General features: G+C 45.0%; 1 protein-coding gene across 1 annotated transcript in view; it reads left to right on the forward strand.

The window, feature by feature from the left end:
• MORN1 (MORN repeat containing 1) overlaps positions 1-20,348 on the forward strand; it is a 436,773-nt gene that overhangs the window by 15,817 nt on the left and 400,608 nt on the right. Inside the window, exons 2-5 of the mRNA XM_044281850.1 lie at positions 1,611-1,682; positions 5,245-5,343; positions 10,697-10,807; positions 11,680-11,770. Coding sequence (XP_044137785.1) covers positions 1,611-1,682; positions 5,245-5,343; positions 10,697-10,807; positions 11,680-11,770 — 373 coding nt within the window. The remainder of the gene's footprint in view (positions 1-1,610; positions 1,683-5,244; positions 5,344-10,696; positions 10,808-11,679; positions 11,771-20,348) is intronic.

The raw sequence follows: 20,348 nt of genomic DNA on the forward strand, positions 1-20,348 counted from the left end.
AGAAGCTTTCAGAATCATATCCCCCTCGCCTTAACCAACCCGTATGTCTACATTGTAAAAATAGTTAAAGAGGTTCTCTAGGACTTGACGTATCCTCAGGGTTTGTCATGGTTATCAGATCGGTGGGGGACCGGCACCCTACGCCCCCACTGATGACCTGTTTTGGACAACCGCCCCTCGGTACGCTGTGTAGTTTACAGGCTGGCCTTCAGCAGCTGAGCCCGAGCACAGACACTCCGCGGAGTACAGGACCTTCTGCTTCCAGCTCGCTGTTCATTGACCACAATATGTCCATTCTGTACTTCCATGCACCTCCAATTTTTAATAGAGGCAGGTAAGATTTTTTCCCATTAGGGTTTTAATTGAGAAAAAAAATGTACCAATTCCCATCAGATGCCATATGAAGCATTTAGAAAATTCGGTCTCTCAAGGAGGCGCAATATGGCAGCAATAAGTATCTGTAGGGACTCTGCGTCCTGAGTATGTGCATGGACCTTACCCTGTACATGAGCGCCTCTTTGTGTGTTTAGGGGTATGTTCATACAGAGTATTTTCAGCGCTGTAAAAAAGTTATGTGGAATCTGTATCATTTTTTTTATTTATTTTTTTGCAGTTGTAGCGGGGACTTTCTTTCCTGCTCATTTTCGATTAAAATTCTAGCAGCGGAATCCACATCAAGAATGGAGAGAGTGCCTCTTTTTTCACTGACCAGTTTTTCAAACTGCACACAGAAAAAAAGTGTTACTTGGTTTAACCTATTGAAAACAAAGGGGAAGTTCTGCATGTGCGCAGCATTAGCATACTCTAAAGCCTCTTTCACATGAGCAAGTTTTCTGTGCAGGTGCGATGCGTGAAGTGAACGTATAGCATTCGGACTGAATCCGGTTAGTTGCGCCGCAATCTGCTCCTGAAACATGCCTAATATAGGTATATTTCAGGTTAATAAATGACCCCCGTTGTTTTTAAATCTTCCTTTTTTTTTTTTCTCGCGGGTTAAAAATATTAATTAAAACGTATTGCACCCTGGCGTGGAAAAAACTGACACACATGTTGCAGACTTGAATTTCACTCCTCGGGTCAGTCTCTGCTGCAGTTTTTTTTCGCACCATGTGGATGAGGTTTCTTTAAATCTGAAGCTTATCCGTCCTGTGTGAGAGTATCATAAGGCTACTTTCACACTAGCGGCAGGACGGATCCGACAGGCTGTTCACCCTGTTGGATCCGCCCTGCCGCTATTTCGCCGTGCCGCCGGGCCGCAGCTCCTTCCCCATTGACTATAATGGGGACGGGGGCGGCGCTCCGGCGCAGCACGGCAGTGGACTGCGAAAGGCCGCCGGACTAAAAGTCCTGCATGTCCTTTTTAGTCCGGCGGCCTCGCACCACTAACTGCCGTGCTGCGCCGGAGCTCCACCCCCGTCCCTATTATAGTCAATGGGGACGGAGCGGCGGTCCGGTGGCACGGCGAGATAGCGGCAGGACGGATCCGACAGGGTGAACAGCCTGTCAGATCCGTCCTGCCGCTAGTGTGAAAGTAGCCTAACTGGTGGGAGGTTGGTTACATAGCGGCTCAGATTGTTTGGTGATAACATGGTCATTCTGTTTTATTTTAGGTTACGGAATATACGTTTATGCAAATTCATTTTTCCGCTATGAGGGTGAATGGAAAGATGGTAAAAAACATGGTAAGCTGAAATTTTCTATTTAAAGCAACCCTTCAGTTCAACAGAAACAAAAAGGGGTTTTCCTTGATGACCTATCCTCAGGATGGTGGGGGTCTTACTCCTGGCACCCCTTCCGATCAGCTGTTTGAAGAGGCAGAAGGGCTGCGGTGAGCATCGCTGCCTTCTCACAGCACACTAGGCACAGCGCCATCCATTGCAGTGGCTGTAGTTGGTATTGCAGCTCTTTCGCTTGAATGGGTCTGAGCTGCATGTAGGTCATGTGACCGATGAACTTGACGTCACTGGCCTAGGAAAAGGGCGAGGGGCTGAGAGGAGCGCCCAGCCTCTTCTAACGGCTGATTGGCGGAAGTCCTCTTTTACTAGGGAATAGAGAGGAATATTTACTTGGTGACCTTCTTTTCATCTTTTTAGTTGCAAATCTGCTAATTCTTGGGCCCCTCTTCTGACATCCCAGGCGGCACCACTTCTCAGACTACCTGATGTATACTGTGCATCGGTAGCCGAGGACACTTCCTGCTCATCCAGCCTGCTCCTGGATTGGTCAACACTGTTCATGTGAGCAGAGCTGGCCAATCCAGGGGCAGCACGAAGTGACACGGACTACCAAACACACAGGAAGCATCAGGTGGTCTGAGAAGTGGTGCCGCCATCTTTGATGGCAGAAGAGGAGCCTGGGTATTGGAAGATCCGGAGCTGAAAAGATGAAAAGGGGGTCACCAGGTAAGTGTCCCCCAGTTGATGTAACTTTTTTTTTTCTTGAACTGGAGGGATCACTTTATCTGCTGTCTAATGCTCAGATACATAACTATGGTACTATAAACTATGGGGGTAACTTATCAAACTGGTGTACAGTAGAACTGGCTTAGATGCCCATAGCAACCAATCAGATTCCTCCTTTCATTTTGAACAGCTCCTTTGGAAAATGAAAGGAGGAATCTGATTGGTTGCTGTGGGCAAGTAAGCCGGTTCTACTTCACACCAGTTTGATACGTTACCCCTTATATGATTCTTCAGTGTATAATATATTGTCTACATTCACCATAATGTATCCGGCACCAGGTCAGTCTGATGAAGACGGCTCTGGTCCCGTTCAGCACACATGGAGATGTCCGGATAGAGATATTAAAGAGGACCTCTCCTGACATGTCTGTCTTAGAAACTACTGGTATTCTGGAGCATCTATTATTATGACTCTATGTGCCATTCCTTTATTATTCCCACTTAAAGTTTATGAATGAAATACCTGCTGTTTGCAATAAAGGTCCAACGGGGGGTTATCAGTTGGGGATATGTCCCTGCTCAGTCTGACACTGGGAGCACTGGTTGGATAATGTCAGACTGTGCAGGGACACCCGCCCAACTGGTAGCACCCAGTTGGACCTTTATTTCAATGAAATAATATCTTCTAGCAGGACTAATAAAGGAATGGCACAGCATAGAGTCATAAGAATAGATGCTCCAGAATACCAGTAGTTACTAAGACAGACAAGTCAGGAGAGGGGACAAGTCCTCCTTCTTTAAGGCTGGTTGAGATGGAGTAAACTGACATCTGCACAATTGAAAGGGGTTTTCTGGGATTTTGATATTGATGACCTATCTTCAGGATAGGCCATCAATATCAAGTCAGGGTCCAACTACTGGCTCTTCCTAGGCCAGTGACGTCACATTCATTGGTCACGTGGCCTAGCTGCTTCCCAGTCCCAGTCAAGTGAATGGGCCTGAGCTGCGATACCACATATAGCCGCTGTCCAGTGGACGGCCCTGTACTTGGTAGTCTGTGTGTAAGCTCACCGGGATCAGCAGGGGGTCCTGGGTGTCCGACCCCCTCCGATCTGATATTGGTGACCTATCTTGAGGATAGGTGATCAGTATCAAAATCTTGGAAAACCCCTTCAAAGGGAATCTGTAACCTGGTTTGACCTTATTAAGCTGTCACCATTGCCATGTTTAATAAAATACCCTATCTCCAGCAGTGGTCTTCTTTCTTCTCTTCATGGTTTCATTTTGTGAAAAAGCTTTTTTTATTTATTATGCAAATGAACCTCGAAGGTGCCCAGAGGGGCGTTATTCATCATCCTTTGAGCCCAGTAACGCCCCCTGCAGTGCCCAGCCCGCCTTAATTTAGAGCCCAAGCATCTTCATTTCGTCCGCTGGAAATCTCGTGCAGGCCCAGTGCCGCCTACCGCCTACTGCCTGCGCCTGTGCGATCCAATAGCTCCTGAGGGCAACAGCCTCAAAAGTGTCACTGGGCATGCGCCGAGCCCAGTGACGTCTTCTTATCGCTGTTGCCCTCAGGAGGTATTAGATCGCACAGGCGCAGGCAGTAGGCGGTGAAAATTTAAAGCTAAGAAGTATATTAGTGGGGCAGTGGTCTCCAGCCATTAAGAAGCTAAAGCTCTCCGCACAGTCCTGACAGCCGTAGGCTTCTGGTAGTTGTAGAGGTCAGCAGAAGGGTCTCCAGACATTGGGACTTGGCTGCATTGCTGTGTCCATCACTTGTAGTGGAGAGGCACTGCTACTGAAGAAGTCACTGTACACAAAGTGCCCCCTCTTGGCACATTACTATAAAAAAAAAATTCTCCATATATGCCATGATCCAGCTTTGGATGGTGCTGTCTGGCCTCCAGGACTAGAATGCATATAAGTATCTCCAACATTTCCTGGAAGAAGTTAATGAACACCCTCCAGTAGGACCTGCTGTTACAAAGCAGAGACCACATCTCGACCAATAGAGAACCCCCCCCAATACAAAACACACAGAGGCTGCTGCTAACAGGCACTTAAAGGGGTTGTCTCACTTCAGCAAATGGCATTTATCATGTAGATAAAGTTAAAGAGGTTCTCTGGGCTTTTAATATTGATGACCTAGCCTCAGGAGAACCGCTTTAGAATAAGGCACTTACTAATGTATTGTGATTGTCCATATTGCTTCCTTTGCTGGCTTGATTCATGTTTCCATTACATTATTCACTGCTTATACCCAGGGATTACGACCACCCTGAAATCCAGCAGCGGTGGTCGTGCTTGCACACTATAGGAAAAGGTGCCGACTTTTCTGGCGGCCACCTCATATCTGCGCTGCTTCCTCCTATCCAGGGTTTACGAGACCACCGCTGCAATCCAGAGAGAGCTGCTGCGTGCTGCGCATTTGTGCCAATGCTCACTCCCGTGGTCCTGGCCACCAGGGAGACCTGCGCCATTTCCTATAGTGTGCAAGCACGACCGCTGCTGCTGGATGGTAAGGTGGTCGTAATCCCTGGATGCAAGCAGTGCATAATGTGATGGAAAAATGAATCCAGCCAGCAAAGGAGGCAATATGGACAATCACTATACATTAGTAAGTGCCTTGTATTAACTTTCTCTACATGATAAATGCCATTTGCTGAAGTAAGAAAACCCCTTTAACGGGGGGCACGACAGGCGCACCCCTTTTTGGAAGTCTCTTTTACCCTACGTGTACTAGTGGAAAACCTATAGATGTGGTGTAATCAATAGTTTATAACGTACATAATACACAGTCATTACAGGCGGTGATGACTTGCACTTATCCCTTTTATTGCAGGTCACGGGAAGCTTTTACTTAGAGATGGAAGCTACTACGAAGGGGAGTTTGTGCGCGGAGAGATTACTGGAAATGGACTCCGTTACTGGGCAGCACTGGGTTAGTTCCTGTCTCATTATGAAAGGGCTGTCGGCCTCCGATCCATGAGAGGGATCTGTCAGAGTTTCCATTACAGACATGTGAAGCGCTTGAATCCCTGCCTTGTGCTGGATTCTGGTATGCAGAATAATTTATGAAGTACTATGGAAAGGCTCTCATGGTCTGCAGATGCCGCGGGGCAGCCCCCAGGGCCATATGGCTTTGTTTAAAAGGCAGTATTTGCAGCATTTATCCTTAAAGGGGTTATCCAATGACTAATGTAAAAAATGAGAATCAGACATCATATAGGACATGACAACCTCTTTCTAACAAAGCTGGAACCAGCCCTGGACCTCACATGGATCCAGAGATCTTCTCATTTATTGCTTCAATTGCTCTGCTAGATTTTCCTAAAGGTGTTATCCAAGGTCATAAACAGCCCCCCATGCGCCGGGCCCCTCAGAGGGAATATACTTACCCCACTCCCCGCGGTGCTCCTGGTCCCTGCACCGCCGCTGCTGCTTCTCCCTGTACACGGATGAAAACTTCCAGTGTCGGGGCGGGGAATGGGGCAGCCAATGGCAGGCGGGGGCGGGGACAAGCCTCCCTAGCATCCCCCGTCGTCCTCATCTGCCATTGGCTGCTCCCCCCCGACACTGGATATTTTCATCCGTGTACAGGGAGAAGCAGCAGCGGGGGAGCGGGGTAAGTATATTCCGTGTGAGGGGCCCAGCATATCGGGGGGCTGTTTATGACCTTGGATAACTCCTTTAAGGTTGACACTTGAATAGGAAGGAGACGTCCCATAGAAGTGACTGGAACAGCTTCTTGTAATTACACCTGCTGACCACACCGATGGCGACGGCGAGCAGGTAAACCATGAAGGGAAGGCTGCGCTCACACAGAGCGTGGCCCTCTCTTCAACCAGCTGATTGGCAGGGGTGACGGGTGTTGGACCCCCGCCAGTCTGATATTGATGACCTATCCTGAGGATAGGTCATCAATATTAAAATCCCGGAAAATCCCTTTAACGTATAATGGCGTACATGTACGGCATTAGCGTGCAAGCGGGATGTAGGGAGCAGGCACACACACTGAGCTCACTTCATACATGGCAGGTACTGGCTGTAAAATATACCAGACACCCACCTACAGTGACTGGGATCAGCGATGACTGGTCATTTAACCTCTCATATGCCACTGTCAATAGTGACCGCAGCATTTGAGGGGTTAGACAGTGGGAGATAACTATCTCTGATCAGAACCCCAGCTTATTGGCGGGGGTGCCAGGTGTCAGACCTATCCTGAGCACGGTGGCTCAGTGGTTAGCACTGGTACCTTGCAGTGCCGAGGTCCTAGGTTTGAATCCAACCAAGGACAACATCTGCATGGAGTTTGTACGTTCTCCCTGGGTTTCCTCCGGTTTCCTCCACACTCCAAAGACATACTGATAGGGACCTTAGATTGTGAGCCCCATTGGGGACAGTGTGATGATAAGGTCTGTAAAGCGCTGCGGAATACGTCAGCTCTATATAAGTGCATAAAATAAATAAATAGGTCATCAATAAAAAACTTCCGGAAAGCCCCTTTAAGCGATTCATTACATGCAGTTACAAAAGCATTCAGATCCAAGTGCTGGTGTGGAAAATGTAGAATCATTTTCATGGAGCATTAATACTAATTTGTGTGGTTTTGGTTTAAAAAAATAACAAACACTTTTCTTCACTGCATTGGATATGACAGCAGTATTGGGGGGGGGGGGGGGGGGCGTATGTTCTATAGATGGCATGCAGTACATCATATTGACAAGCTGGCACCGGCTGTATGACGGGCATGGCGTGGGTGCAATATAATATATGCGGTTCACTTTTTTTTTTTTTTTGCTGCTAGGACAGAAGCAGGGGCATCCCATACTATGCCAGAATGGTTGGCGCATCTGAAGGCAAACATATGGGCAAGGGAGGAGCTAGGGGGCAAGGGAGGAACAGTAGCTGTCAACCAAACGATCATTCGGCCTGGGATTGGGGCCAAAAATTCCAGTTCGTCCAATTCTCATTATTGGGAGCTGCAGATCTTTGCGGGTTCAGCCAACGATACACTAAGCGAATTTAGTGCAGATTTCTGTGTTTCCGCACCAGATCCTCACCAAAAACAGCCTGCGTTGCAGATTTGATGCAGATTTTCTTAGATCTCACCATCTGCATTGAAAAGGGAGGAATCCACAGAAAAAAGAAATTGCACTAAGAATTGACATGCTGCAGATTTCAAAATCCACACAGTAAAAAAAACAAAAAAAACACGCAGAATACATAAGATTTTCTGATGTCATTCACTTTACTGGTACCGTATTAGGCTACTTTTACACTAGCGTTGTTTGAATCCGGCGTTCAATTCCGTCAGCGGAACTGCCTGCCGGATCCGGAAAAACGTGTGAAAACTGATTACATTTGATCACAATGAAAAAATGCATTGGAAAAAACGGATCCGCCATTTATGGACTTTAACTTTTTTTTTCTCATTTTTCGGGTTTAACATGCAAAAGCCGGATCCGTTTTGACGGAACACACGGCGTTAATGCAAGTCAAAGGGAAAAAGGCCGGATCCGGCGTTCAGTCAAAGTGTTCCGGATTTTTGGATTTGGATTAAAAATACAACATGCTACGGTTTTCTGAAAAGCCTGATCAGTCAAAAAGACTGAACTGAAGACATCCTGAACGGATTGCTCTCCATTTAGAATGCATTAGGATAAAACTGATCAGTTCTTTTCTGGTATTGAGCCCCTAGGACGGAAATCAGCGCCGGAAAAGAAAAACGCTAGTGTGAAAGTACCCTTAGGCCCCATTCACATGACCGTATTTTTGCTCCGCATCCGATCTGCATTTTTTGCGGGTCGGATGAGGATCCGTTCATTTCAATAGGAACGCAAAAAATGCAGACAGAAAACCATGTTCTGTCCGCATCCATATGTCCGTTCCGCAAAAAAAAAAAAGGTAGAACGTATTCCAGACAACAGTAGGCATTGTTCCAATAGGTCCACAAAAAAGAAACAACACAGACAACATTCTTTGTGGACCGCAAAATACATACGGTCGGGTGTATGCATCCTTACATTGCGGTTTTTCAACATTAGAATATGCGCAGAAAAAGACGTGTAATCCGCAACGTGTGCAGGCTGCCTATTGTGGCCTTAGATGATCAGCATCCTGAGGCGTAACCTGCCGCCATGGCTGATAGGGGTCCTATCACCGGACACAATCCGTATCGTGCCTTTACACTGGATGCTATCAGCCATGGCCGGCAGGGTGACTCTGTGTCTAATTTCTTTTAATTTCTTGTAGCAGTCCGTAATGGGTTGAACACTGCCTTACAGGGTATCTGCCTGTAGGTGGCACTAGAAGAACAGTTTTCTATTCCCCATGTTTTCCTGAGGACGCTGACCTTAGGACTTGCTGGAATTCTGCTCCTTGTAAGCTCCTCTATATGCTATACACATGCTTTCCTACTTTTATTGCCCACTGCTGGTCACTAGTGGTATTGCAACTTTTAATTCTTAGTTCCTATATAATCGGAGCTCCCTTTTATAAGGTACACCGCACACTTATATAACCCATCTACACCAGCGGTACACATTCCCTCCAGATGGCATAAGATGGCATGATGAAACTGAACATATCCCGCTTTTGTCTTTTTTAGCGATTCGCTCCAGATTCCCTAATTAAAAGGTTTCAATAACAAAGGCTGGTTAACAGGAAGCATTTGGAAGATTCTTCTGAGCCGAATCTGTACATCAATGTCACTCATAGCGCAGTACATCAGACACATGAATATTGATGATCTCGCAGTTAAAAATATTCACATTGGCCCTTTTCCAATATCCAGTTAGCACGAAGCCTGTTTCCTGTCATCTGGTTTTATAGATATCTAATATGGCGCCGGCAGATTCTGTAACGTTGTGCAGAGAGTCACCATTCTCGTCAGTTCTTGTCCTACACAATCTAGGGCCAATTCTGTGGGCTGTCAATTAAAGGGGTTTTCCGGGGTTTACTTATTGATGACCTACCCTTAGGACAGCTCATCAGTATCAGGTCGGAGGGGGTCCGACACCACACCAATCAGCTGCTGGAACCAGGCGCCGAACTACACATCTTCATCCACCATGTAGTCAATAGGAGGACCGGCCACTACATAATGGATGGCGCTGCCTGGTTCTGGCACTGGAGCTTCATAGCTGGTAAGTGTGTGGGGAAGGGGGACGCACAGGAGTGTAAGTGTGTGAGGGGGGGCGAGTCAGACCCCTGCGGAGAGATTTATTATGTAGAGGTAATCTGGCTTTGTAATAGTTTGTACTGGGTATGAGGTCATGTATGAGGTTATATAGAGCTGTACTGGCCCAAAACAGATCAGTTCAGCCCCAATGCATTTTGAATGGATAAGGATCCATTCAGAATGCATCAATTTGGCTGCGTTTGCTCTCCGTTGCGTTTTTGAGGCGGACACTAAAACGTAGCTTGCAGCATTTTGATGTCCGCCTGACGATGCGGAGCCAAACAGATCCAACCTGACTTACAATTCACGGACACAATATGGTGCAATTTAAATGTAAGTCAAGACGGATCCGTTTTGACTTAGACTTTTTTTTTTTAATGAATAATGCAAACGGATCCGTTCTGAATAAATACAAGCGTTATCGGTGCGGATTCGTCTGTGCAGATACAAGACGGATCTGCACCGAACGCAGGTGTGAAAGTAGCCTTAGATGGATATATCGGGCTGTTGCGGCAGAGAACAGCTTGCCGGAGTTCATTGGATCTTCTAGGCAATGTGGTCCGGCAGTGACCGGCAGTATCTGGCTAGGACAGATCCGGTGAACTCCAGCAGGCTTTTCTCTGGCAAAACAGCCTGCCAGATCCATTGAAGGCAAGTGTGAACCTACCCTTAGGGCTGTTTCACACGAGCGGATGCCCTTGCGTGACATCCGCTCCGTGAATGACAGCCAAGACCCGATGGAGACTGCAGAAGCACGGAGCAGTAACATGATTGATAATGCGCCGTGCCTCTCTGTGATCTCTTTACTACGAAATCACAGCGAGATAAAGTTGTCACTGTGATTTCCTAGTAAAGAGATCACAGAGAGGCACGGAGCATTATCAGTCATGTTACTTCTCCGTGCTTCTGCAGTCCGCATCGGGTCTTGGCTGTCATTCACGGAGCGGATGTCACGCGCGGCATCCGCTCATGTGAACCTACCCTTAGACTTAGAGTAGATCTGTTGTTGAGCATATAACTGTTTTTCCATTTGCCTTGCTCAGGTTTTTATGACATTTGGCATTTATAGTGCTGATATCACACATTTAATGATGCTTTGCATTTACAGGAAATACATATTCTGGGGAATTTCAGGATGGAGAATTCCATGGACATGGTGTAATGAAATACAAAGATGGCGGAAGATATGTAGGCGAGTTTGTGTTCGGGATAAGAGAAGGTGAACCTTCAATATTATATTCGAAACATACCAATTATTTTTTTTTTTAATATGGAGATACACGAATGCAGACAGCACATCGATGACCTCTGTGTTTTTTTTAGTTTTTTTATTGCGGATCTATAGAAATGATTGGGTCCATGTGCAATCCACAAAAAATGGGATCAGACACAGATACAAGATACGATTGTGTGCATGAGACTTTAGGGTGTATTCACACTGCCATGTCCATTTTGCAGACCATAAACCGCGGATCCGCAAAACAGGGACACCGGCTGTGTGCACCTTGCATTGCGGTGCGGACCCATTGACTTCAACGGATCCGCGATCTGCATGTTGCGGCCACAGATAGAACATGTCCTATGTTAGGACACCCTATCCCAGCATGGACCTGGAAGCCGCAAAAGATAAGACATGTCCTGTTCTGTTCCCCATCCTGTGGATTGCGGACCCATTGAAGGCGTGGGGCATGAACATGACTGGTGTCCATGTGTTTTTCAGATCCACATGATTGTGTGAATGGTCCCTTAAACACATATATATTTTTTTGGGGGGGGATGCGATCTCATTGTGGCGGTTGGGTATGTTTATATTTTATTTAATTTTCTGTGACTTTCCGATAATCCAGAATATTTCACAAGCATGTCCTATTCACTTTCCGTTCACTCGGAGGAGTTCTGAGAACAGCCGAACAGGTGTGCATGCTGGGAGTTGTAGTTTTGCAACAGCTGGAGTGCTAGAGGTTGCAGAGGTTGCAGACCCCTGAGCTACTGTAGGTTATATGGCGGAGGTCAGGAGAAAGGAGCATACACTGTGCGATAGTTTATATACGTGGCTCAATATAACCCCCCCCTTCTCTCCCTCTCACATAGGACATGGGTCACTGGTGGACAAGGATGGACAGACCTACTCTGGAGCTTTCCACAACAACAAGAGGCACGGAGATGGACAAATGACCTTCCAGTAAGTTTGGCATGCTTGTGCTGCTTTTTAAAATGCACTCCAAAAAAACAAGGGCAGTTTTACCGCAGTTGCATTATTTTTTTTTTTGTACAGATGAAACCTGTTGAATAAATGGGGGAGATTTATCAATCAATCTACACCAAAAAAAGTAACCAAAATACCCCAAAATTCCATGTAAACAAAATTGATAAATCCCCTCCAATTTTAAAAAGCAACGCAAAAGCAGTAAATCTGCCCTTATGGATAAAGGAAAAAAGCTAAATTTTCTCCTGATTGATGATTAGCAATTAAAGGGTTTCTCTAAGGCCCCTTTTCATATTGCCACACAGGGTGCAGGGATTTAAAGTGATTGTCCAGCGGCAAGAAATAGTGTTTATTGCTTATAAAATGTAAAAAAAAATAGCTTACTAATATTCTTCCTACATAAAATCTGCAGGATGCCCCATTTTAGTTTCCCATTCTTGGCACTGCTTCTGCGTTTCTTCCTATACTGGCTGTGTCAGTGATGTGATGAAGGGGACTGGCTGTCTACCTCAGTTCAGTAGCTAAGCCTGGCTGATTCAGAGACAGAGGTGAGGCTGGCTTAGCTATTGAACATAGACAGACAACCCCCTTCATCACGTCACGGACACAGCTTGTGCAGGAAGAAAGAGAGGAAGTGTTCCCAATACCAAGGGAGCTGAACCAGGGCATCGCTGCAGATTTGATAAATGAAGTGCATTAGGTAGGTCAATATTTTTACAACTTATACACAATAAACAGTTTTTTTTGCTGCTCGACAACCCCTTTGAAAAAGAATCTGTCACCTCCAGCAAGTCCTAATAAGTACAGTTATACTTGTATAGCACACCTGCCGCTGACTACAGATCAGTCATTTGTATGTTGATACACCCCCCCATTTTCAGCTGTGCGCCCACAAACCAGCTATGGCATACACGTAGAGGACTCCTGTGCATGCACACCTCATGGAGAGGACTCCACTCCACTGCCAGTTTGTGTGGGGTGAGTATCAACATACAAATTACTGATGCAGAGTCAGCGGCAGGTGAACTATACATGTATTATTGTACCTAATGGAGCCTGCTGGAGGTGACTTTCCCTTTAAATATTGACCTATCCTTAGGACATCATTATTTAAATCCCAGAAAACCCCTTTAACTATATAAGCTGCTCCTTAACAACCAAAATATATCTTGGGAGATGACGGACTATCCACTCACTGGATGATCAGGTCCTAGCTGCTGCCCATAGAAATCTATGGATATGGGGAGGGGGAAGAATGAACTTCTGGGGGGAGACAAAGGTGGAGACACACATAGACACTGCTGAGATCTCTAGTAAGTCTTCTAGCTCACCCCAGCGCTGGATTCACATATACCCTTCTCAGTACTGTCCTCCATGCTGCTGCTGCTTCTGATGGAGAGCTACAGAGAGAGACGAGAGTAGCTGCAATTCGTGACACCACTTATCTCGCTGGGTTCACACCTGAGCGTTTTACAGCGCATTCCTACGTGCTGTAAAACGCTCAACAGGCAAGAACCAATGATTCCCTATGGGAATGATTCTCACCTGAGCGTTTTAGAGCTCGTACGAACGCGCTGTAAAACGCCCTACGCCCCAGGAAGTACAGGAGCTTCTTTGGGGCGTAGTGTCGAGCGTTCCCGTACATAAACTTCCGGGAATGCGCGACAATGGGCGTTCGCTTGCACAGGAGCCGTGTATGTGAGACTCCCGTAGAATCGCGCATACAGAGCGCTCCATCCAGTACGCTGAGGTGTGAACCCTTAAGGATCAGCCACCTTCTGCAGCTAGCCTTACCATGTTCTGGGACATAATTCAGTTTCCTGAACAAGCTTTGTATCTAAATCCCCTAGCCGTTTGTCATCCCCCCCATGCCCTCATAGACCACTCTAACTACGCCTTTACGTGTGAACCTGACCTTAAAGACACGGCTTGATTATTTTACAGAAAACATTTGACTAGCCTGGAGGGTATAACATGACCCCTGGTCTACAAGTGATCTGCACCTGCGTCCTGCAAGTGAAGGTCTCTGTCTGTAAACACTCAGATTGTGCTGCGTGTCATCTAGCCCTACATGTGTCTGCCAGCGGTGTACCGTCACCCTCAGCGTGCACCGCCTGTAATCTGGAGGAACACGTGTTTTGACGTCATTCATTCCAAATGTGTTTCTAAAGCTCCCAGTGTAACGTTAGCTGTTTTTCTGGCAGAGACCACTGTACGCCTATTTACTTTGCCTGGCTACTCAACTGTTGTGCTGGCACAGATCTAGCAGCAGGTGTGATCAGTCCGAGCAGAGGCAAGTGGCACCCAAGTGACATTGTTATCTGAGAAAAGGGATATCCCACTGAAGACAGGGCTGAGGTCCTCACATGCGCTGGAAGGAACACATGGGCAGGTTTCTCGGAGTTTACTAGGATCCTCTCCAAAGAAATCACAAAGGATTCCAGAAGGCCGGTGTAGACTTGCTGGGTTTGGCTGCACTAGATTCACTGGGCGGGTGTCTTTTTATTGTCTTAATGTTTTCTTAGCTTTTTAATTCTGTATCCAAACATGTTTTGGTTCCTGTAATTTTATGTTTTATTATGCTGCAAGTACAGACATAATGTATGGATCTGACATAGACAGTGCCCCTTCTAGTCCAAATTCCTTTACATACGACTCCCCTGCCATTTCTGTTTAAAGGGGGTCTCCAGGATTTTTATCTTAGGATAGGGTTATCAATATTAGATCAGTGGGGGTCCGACTCCGGGCACCCCCACAATCAGCTTTTCTTCAGTAGCAGGGAACAGGAACTGGAACTGCACAGCTCCGTCCATGGCGTATATAGCTACTTCTCCCATGTAAATGGACAGGCCATCAGTAGAACCCGTTCAATGAAATAATAGTATCAGCATCTTTTTTTAAAAGCTCTACATTGTGACATTCCTCTATTATTCTTCCTGGAAATATATGGATACATTAACAAATGGATGTTAGCATTTCCCTTGTCATTGCCCACTCGGACCCTGTCCAGTCAGAGACTTCAGGGGCTGGCAATATCCATTTTGGGATAGAGACGGGCAACACCCACTTTTTCATACACTTTCAGAAGGAGTAACAGAGAAATGGCACAACACAGAGTTCTTAAGAAAGATTCTCCTGACCTGTTGCTTGGCAGCTGAAGGCATCTTTGTTGGTCCCATGTACATATGTGTCCGCTTTGCTGAGAAAAATAAAGTATTAATATATGCAAATTCGCCTCTAGGAGCAACGGGGGCGTTGCTGTTACACCTAAAGGCTCAGCTCTCTCTGCAACGTCTGTGCCCTCTCCACTTTGACAGGGCCAGTTGTGATGATGTTTTCACTGCCTGGTCCTGTAAATAAAAGTACAGAGGACACAGCAGTTGCAGATAGAGCAGAGCCTCTAGGTGTAACAGCCACGCCCCCGTTGCTCCTAGAGGATCATTTGCATATATTAAAACATCATTTTTCTCAGTAATGCGGGCACATATGAACATGGGACCAACACAGATGTCTTCAGCTGCCGAGCACCCATGTAACAGGTCAGTCAGTGTCATAGGGACAAATCTGCTGACAGATGCCACTTAAATCAGATCTCCAATGCTGAGGCTCAGTGGCGTACTTTCAATGAATGTAATTAGGAGATGCGACAAAGACCATCCTATGGTGAGACAGTCTCGCCAGTCTGACGGTAAATGTCTGTGAAATAAGAGGTGATTAGCGCCACTCCCTTACCCTTAGGTGTAGTATATTCAGTACATGGGTCAAAAGCGTACTTGAGATAGTTGGATAGAAACAGGTAAAGGGGGACTCCCAGGTCCCAAGTACGGGATAGATAGGTGATCTTGTGACAAATAAAATCAAGATAATAAAAATATAGGAAGCAGAAGGGTCAATAAATAATAACGTAATAAAATTTGAAACAATATAATAAATGAAAGTAACATTTGTTTGCACTCACTTCGCTGGGGGGTAGTCAGCAGAAAGCATTGCATTTTCATGCAGCCACCACTAAGGGGCGCTCAGTTCAAATAGATTATTACAGCTTCTAATGAAGTCAATTGTAAGTGCATAAGTTCCTGTGCACTGGAGCTCCCCCTAGTGCTGGCTGCAGGCAGACAACTTTGTATTTGATGAGAAGCTGGAGATATATCGATGTATTTATGCCAGTTGGCTGGTGGGAATACATTGAGAAATATGGTGGATAAAGTGGGTGAGGCCAAGGGTGTTGCGTTTTTTATTACAATATTTTTGTAAATAAAATTTAATCAGTTTGAAAGAAAGCACATAAATTCATCAGAACCTGGAGGCATTGTGCTTTGCATTCATCATTGCACTAGGAACTGCGTGGGGCAGGGGGGCCAATACTAAATTTTGTTATGAGGGGCCCTATGAGATCTGCGTACACCCCTGCTTAAGCTCCAGTGACAGATGACTAATGGTCTTCATTCAGCAGGGTCAACCCTATTAAACCAGGCATACTGCCTACTAGGGTTGATTCCGCTGATTTAAATGATACCTGTCCTGTGAAAATCAGTTGCGGTGTTCCATAAAAATAAAAAAAAGACCTTTGTTCTTTATACAAATTAGGGCATTAAGGGTGTGGCCAGAGCTGGAAGGCGGAGGTGCACTGAGGGGCTAAGCCCCTCCCTTTGGTGCACTGAAGCCCTCATTTGCATAAAGAATACCCCACAACCGATTTTCACAAGACATGTATAATTTCATCATTGTATGCCTGATTTTATAAGGTGCCCTTTAATAACTAAATTTAAGCACTTTTAGTGCCATCAGTCAGCTAAGTGTACCGTGACGCCAATGTCATTTTACCTCGAAGATGTGAATAAAGTTGAAGATCTTGACAGTGAGAGGCTGGACCATCTATACTTGTTTCCTTGGATCCAAAATGGCCCTTATTTGTAAGACAGAGCAGCATGCGATACGTAGAACGGCAGTGAACTCGCCGCTGAATATTCACGTAGGCTTTAATACAATGGTGTAGGAGGTATGTGTCAGCATCAGTGCGGCTGAATCTTCTGTAGATAGCTTGAGTGAGCAGATAAGCTGAGCTTCAACCACCGATCATAGCTCGTCTCTAATGGAGCAGAGCTGAAAATCCCGAAAACAGCCGAGGGTGGAGAGTTTTCACAGCAGGTAAGCACTAGACCATGCTATACACACAGTGATGTCAGAGGGCGGAGCTGTGACAACCGCCATTGTGACAAGTGACATTAGTTACAGCATAACCGCTGTTTGACATTACAAGTCTGGAATGTAAATGGCTGTACATATTTAGGTGGACAGTTACAGGGCATCTGTCAGCAGATTTGTCCCTATGACACTGGCTGACCTGTTACATGGGCGCTCGGCAGCTGAAGGCATCTGTGTTGGGCCCAGTTCATATGTGTCCGCATTACTGAGAAAAATCATGTTTTAATATATGCAAATGAGCCTCTGGGAGCAATGAGGGCGTTGCCGTTACACCTAGAGGCTGCTCTCACTGCAACTGCTGCACCCTCTGCACTTTGATTGACAGGCCCTGGCAGTGTAAATGTGATCACGCCTGCCTGGTCCTGTCAATCAAAGTGCAGAGGGCGTGGCAGTTGCAGAGAGAGAGCAGAGCCTCTAGGTGTAATGGCAACGCCCCTGTTTCTCCTAGAGGCTCATTTGCATATATTAAAACATCTCAGCAATGCGGGCACATATGAACATGAGACCAACACAGATGTCTTCAGCTGCCAAGTGCACAAGTAACAGGTCAGCCAGTGTCATAGGGACAAATCTGCTGACAGATGGCCTTTAACCCCTTAAGGACTCAGCCCTATTTCACCTTAAGGACTTGGCCATTTTTTGCAAATCTGACCAGTGTCACTTTAAGTGCTGATAACTTTAAAACGCTTTGACTTATCCAGGCCGTTCTGAGATTGTTTTTTCGTCACATATTGTACTTCATGACACTGCAAAAATTGGGTCAAAAAAGTTAATTTTTTTGGATAAAAAAATACCATATTTACCAAAAATTTTGAAAAATTTGCAAATTTCAAAGTTTCAGTTTCTCTACTTCTGTAATACATAGCAATACCCCCAAAAATGTTGATGACTTTACATTCCCCATATGTCTACTTCATGTTTGCAGCATTTTGGGAATGATATTTTATTTTTTGGGGATGTTACAAGGCTTAGAAGTTTAGAAGCAAATCTTGAAATTTTTCAGAAATTTACAAAAACCCAATTTTTAGGGACCAGTACAGGTCTGAAGTCACTTTGCGAGGCTTACATAATAGAAACTGCCCAAAAATGACCCCATTCTATAAACTACACCCCTCAAGGTATTCAAAACTGATTTTACAAACTTCGTTAACCCTTTAGGTGTTGCACAAGAGTTATTGGCAAATGGGGATGAAATTTGAGAATTTCATTTTTTTGCCTAATTTTCCATTTTAACCCATTTTTTCTACTAACAAAGCAAGGGTTAACAGTCAAACAAGACTTTATCTTTATTGCCCTGACTCTGCAGTTTACAGAAACACCCCATATGTGGCCGTAAACTACTGTACGGGCACACAGTAGGGCGTAGAGGGAAAGGTGCGCCGTATGGTTTTTGGAAGGCAGATTTTGCTGGACTGGTTTTTTGACACCATGTCCCATTTGAAGCCCCCTGATGCACCCCTAGAGTAGAAACTCCATAAAAGTGACCCCATCTAAGAAACTACACCCCTCAAGGTATTCAAAACTGATTTTACAAACTTTGTTAACCCTTTAAGTGTTGCACAAGATTTAATGGAAAATAGAGATACAATTTCAAAATTTCACTTTTTGGGCAGATTTTCCATTTTAATATTTTTTTCCCAGTTACAAAGCAAGGGTTAACAGCCAAAAAAACTCATTATTTATGGCCCTGATTCTGTAGTTTACAGAAACACCCCATATGTGGTCGTAAACCGCTGTACGGGCACACGGCAGGGCGCAGAAGGAAAGGAATGCCATACGGTTTTTGGAAGGCAGATTTTGCTGGACTGGTTTTTTGACACCATGTCCCATTTGAAGCCCCCCTGATGCACCCCTAGAGTAGAAACTCCATAAAAGTGACCCCATCTAAGAAACTACACCCCTCAAGGTATTCAAAACTGATTTTACAAACTTTGTTAACCCTTTAGGTGTTGCACAAGATTTAATGGAAAATAGAGATACAATTTCAAAATTTCACTTTTTTGGCAGATTTTCCATTTTAATATTTTTTTTCCAGTTACAAAGCAAGGGTTAACAGCCAAAAAAAACTCATTATTTATGGCCCTGATTCTGTAGTTTACAGAAACACCCCATATGTGGTCGTAAACCGCTGTACGGGCACACGGCAGGGCGCAGAAGGAAAGGAATGCCATACGGTTTTTGGAAGGCAGATTTTGCTGGACTGGTTTTTTGACACCATGTCCCATTTGAAGCCCCCCTGATGCACCCCTAGAGTAGAAACTCCATAAAAGTGACCCCATCTAAGAAACTACGGGATAGGGTGGCAGTTTTGTTGGTACTAGTTTAGGGTACATATGATTTTTGGTTGCTCTATATTACACTTTTTTGTGCGGCAAGGTAACAAGAAATAGATTTTTTGGCACCTTTTTATTTTTTGTTATTTACAAAATTCATCTGACAGGTTAGATCATGTGGTATTTTTATAGAGCAGGTTGTCACGGACGTGGCGATACCTAATATGTATACAATTTTTTTTATTTATGTAAGTTTTACACAATGATTTCATTTTTAAAACAAAAAAAATGTTTTAGTGTCTCCATAGTCTAAGAGCCATAGTTTTTTCAGTTTTTGGGCAATTATCTTAAGTAGGGTCTCATTTTTTGCGGGATGAGATGACGGTTTGATTGACACTATTTTGGGGTGCATATGACTTTTTGATCGCTTGCTATTACACTTTTTGTGATGTAAGATGGCAAAAAATGGCTTTTTTTACACCGTTTTTATTTTTATTTTTTTACGGTGGTCATCTGAGGGGTTAGGTCATGTGATATTTTTATAGAGCTGGTCGATACGGACGCGTCGATACCTAATATGTATACTTTTTTTTTTTTTTTAAGTTTTACACAATGATTTCATTTTTGAAACAAAAAAAATCATGTTTTAGTGTTTCCATAGTCTAAGAGCCATAGTTTTTTCAGTTTTTGGGCGATTATCTTGGGTAGGGTATGATTTTTGCGGGATGAGATGACGGTTTGATTGGTACTATTTTGGCGTAAATGCGACTTTTTTGATCACTTTTATTACCTTTTTTGGGAAGTAAGGTGGGCAAAATTTCAATTTTCTCATAGTTTTTTTTTTTTTTTTTTTATGGCGTTCACCGTGAGGGGAAAGTAACATGACCGTTTTATAGATCAGGTCGTTACGGACGCGGCGATACAGGCCATATGACCAATGAATGTGATGTCACATGGCCTTGAGAAAGCTGTGAGAAGGTTGTGGCGCTAGTGCAAGCGCCAGTGTCTTCTCAAACTGCTGATCAGCAGAGCTGTCGGTTGTCGGGTATCCAGAGGATAGGTCATAAGTAAAAAAA

The sequence above is a fragment of the Bufo gargarizans genome, chromosome 2 (assembly GCF_014858855.1).
Source record: "Bufo gargarizans isolate SCDJY-AF-19 chromosome 2, ASM1485885v1, whole genome shotgun sequence".
Taxonomy (NCBI): Eukaryota; Metazoa; Chordata; class Amphibia; order Anura; family Bufonidae; genus Bufo; species Bufo gargarizans.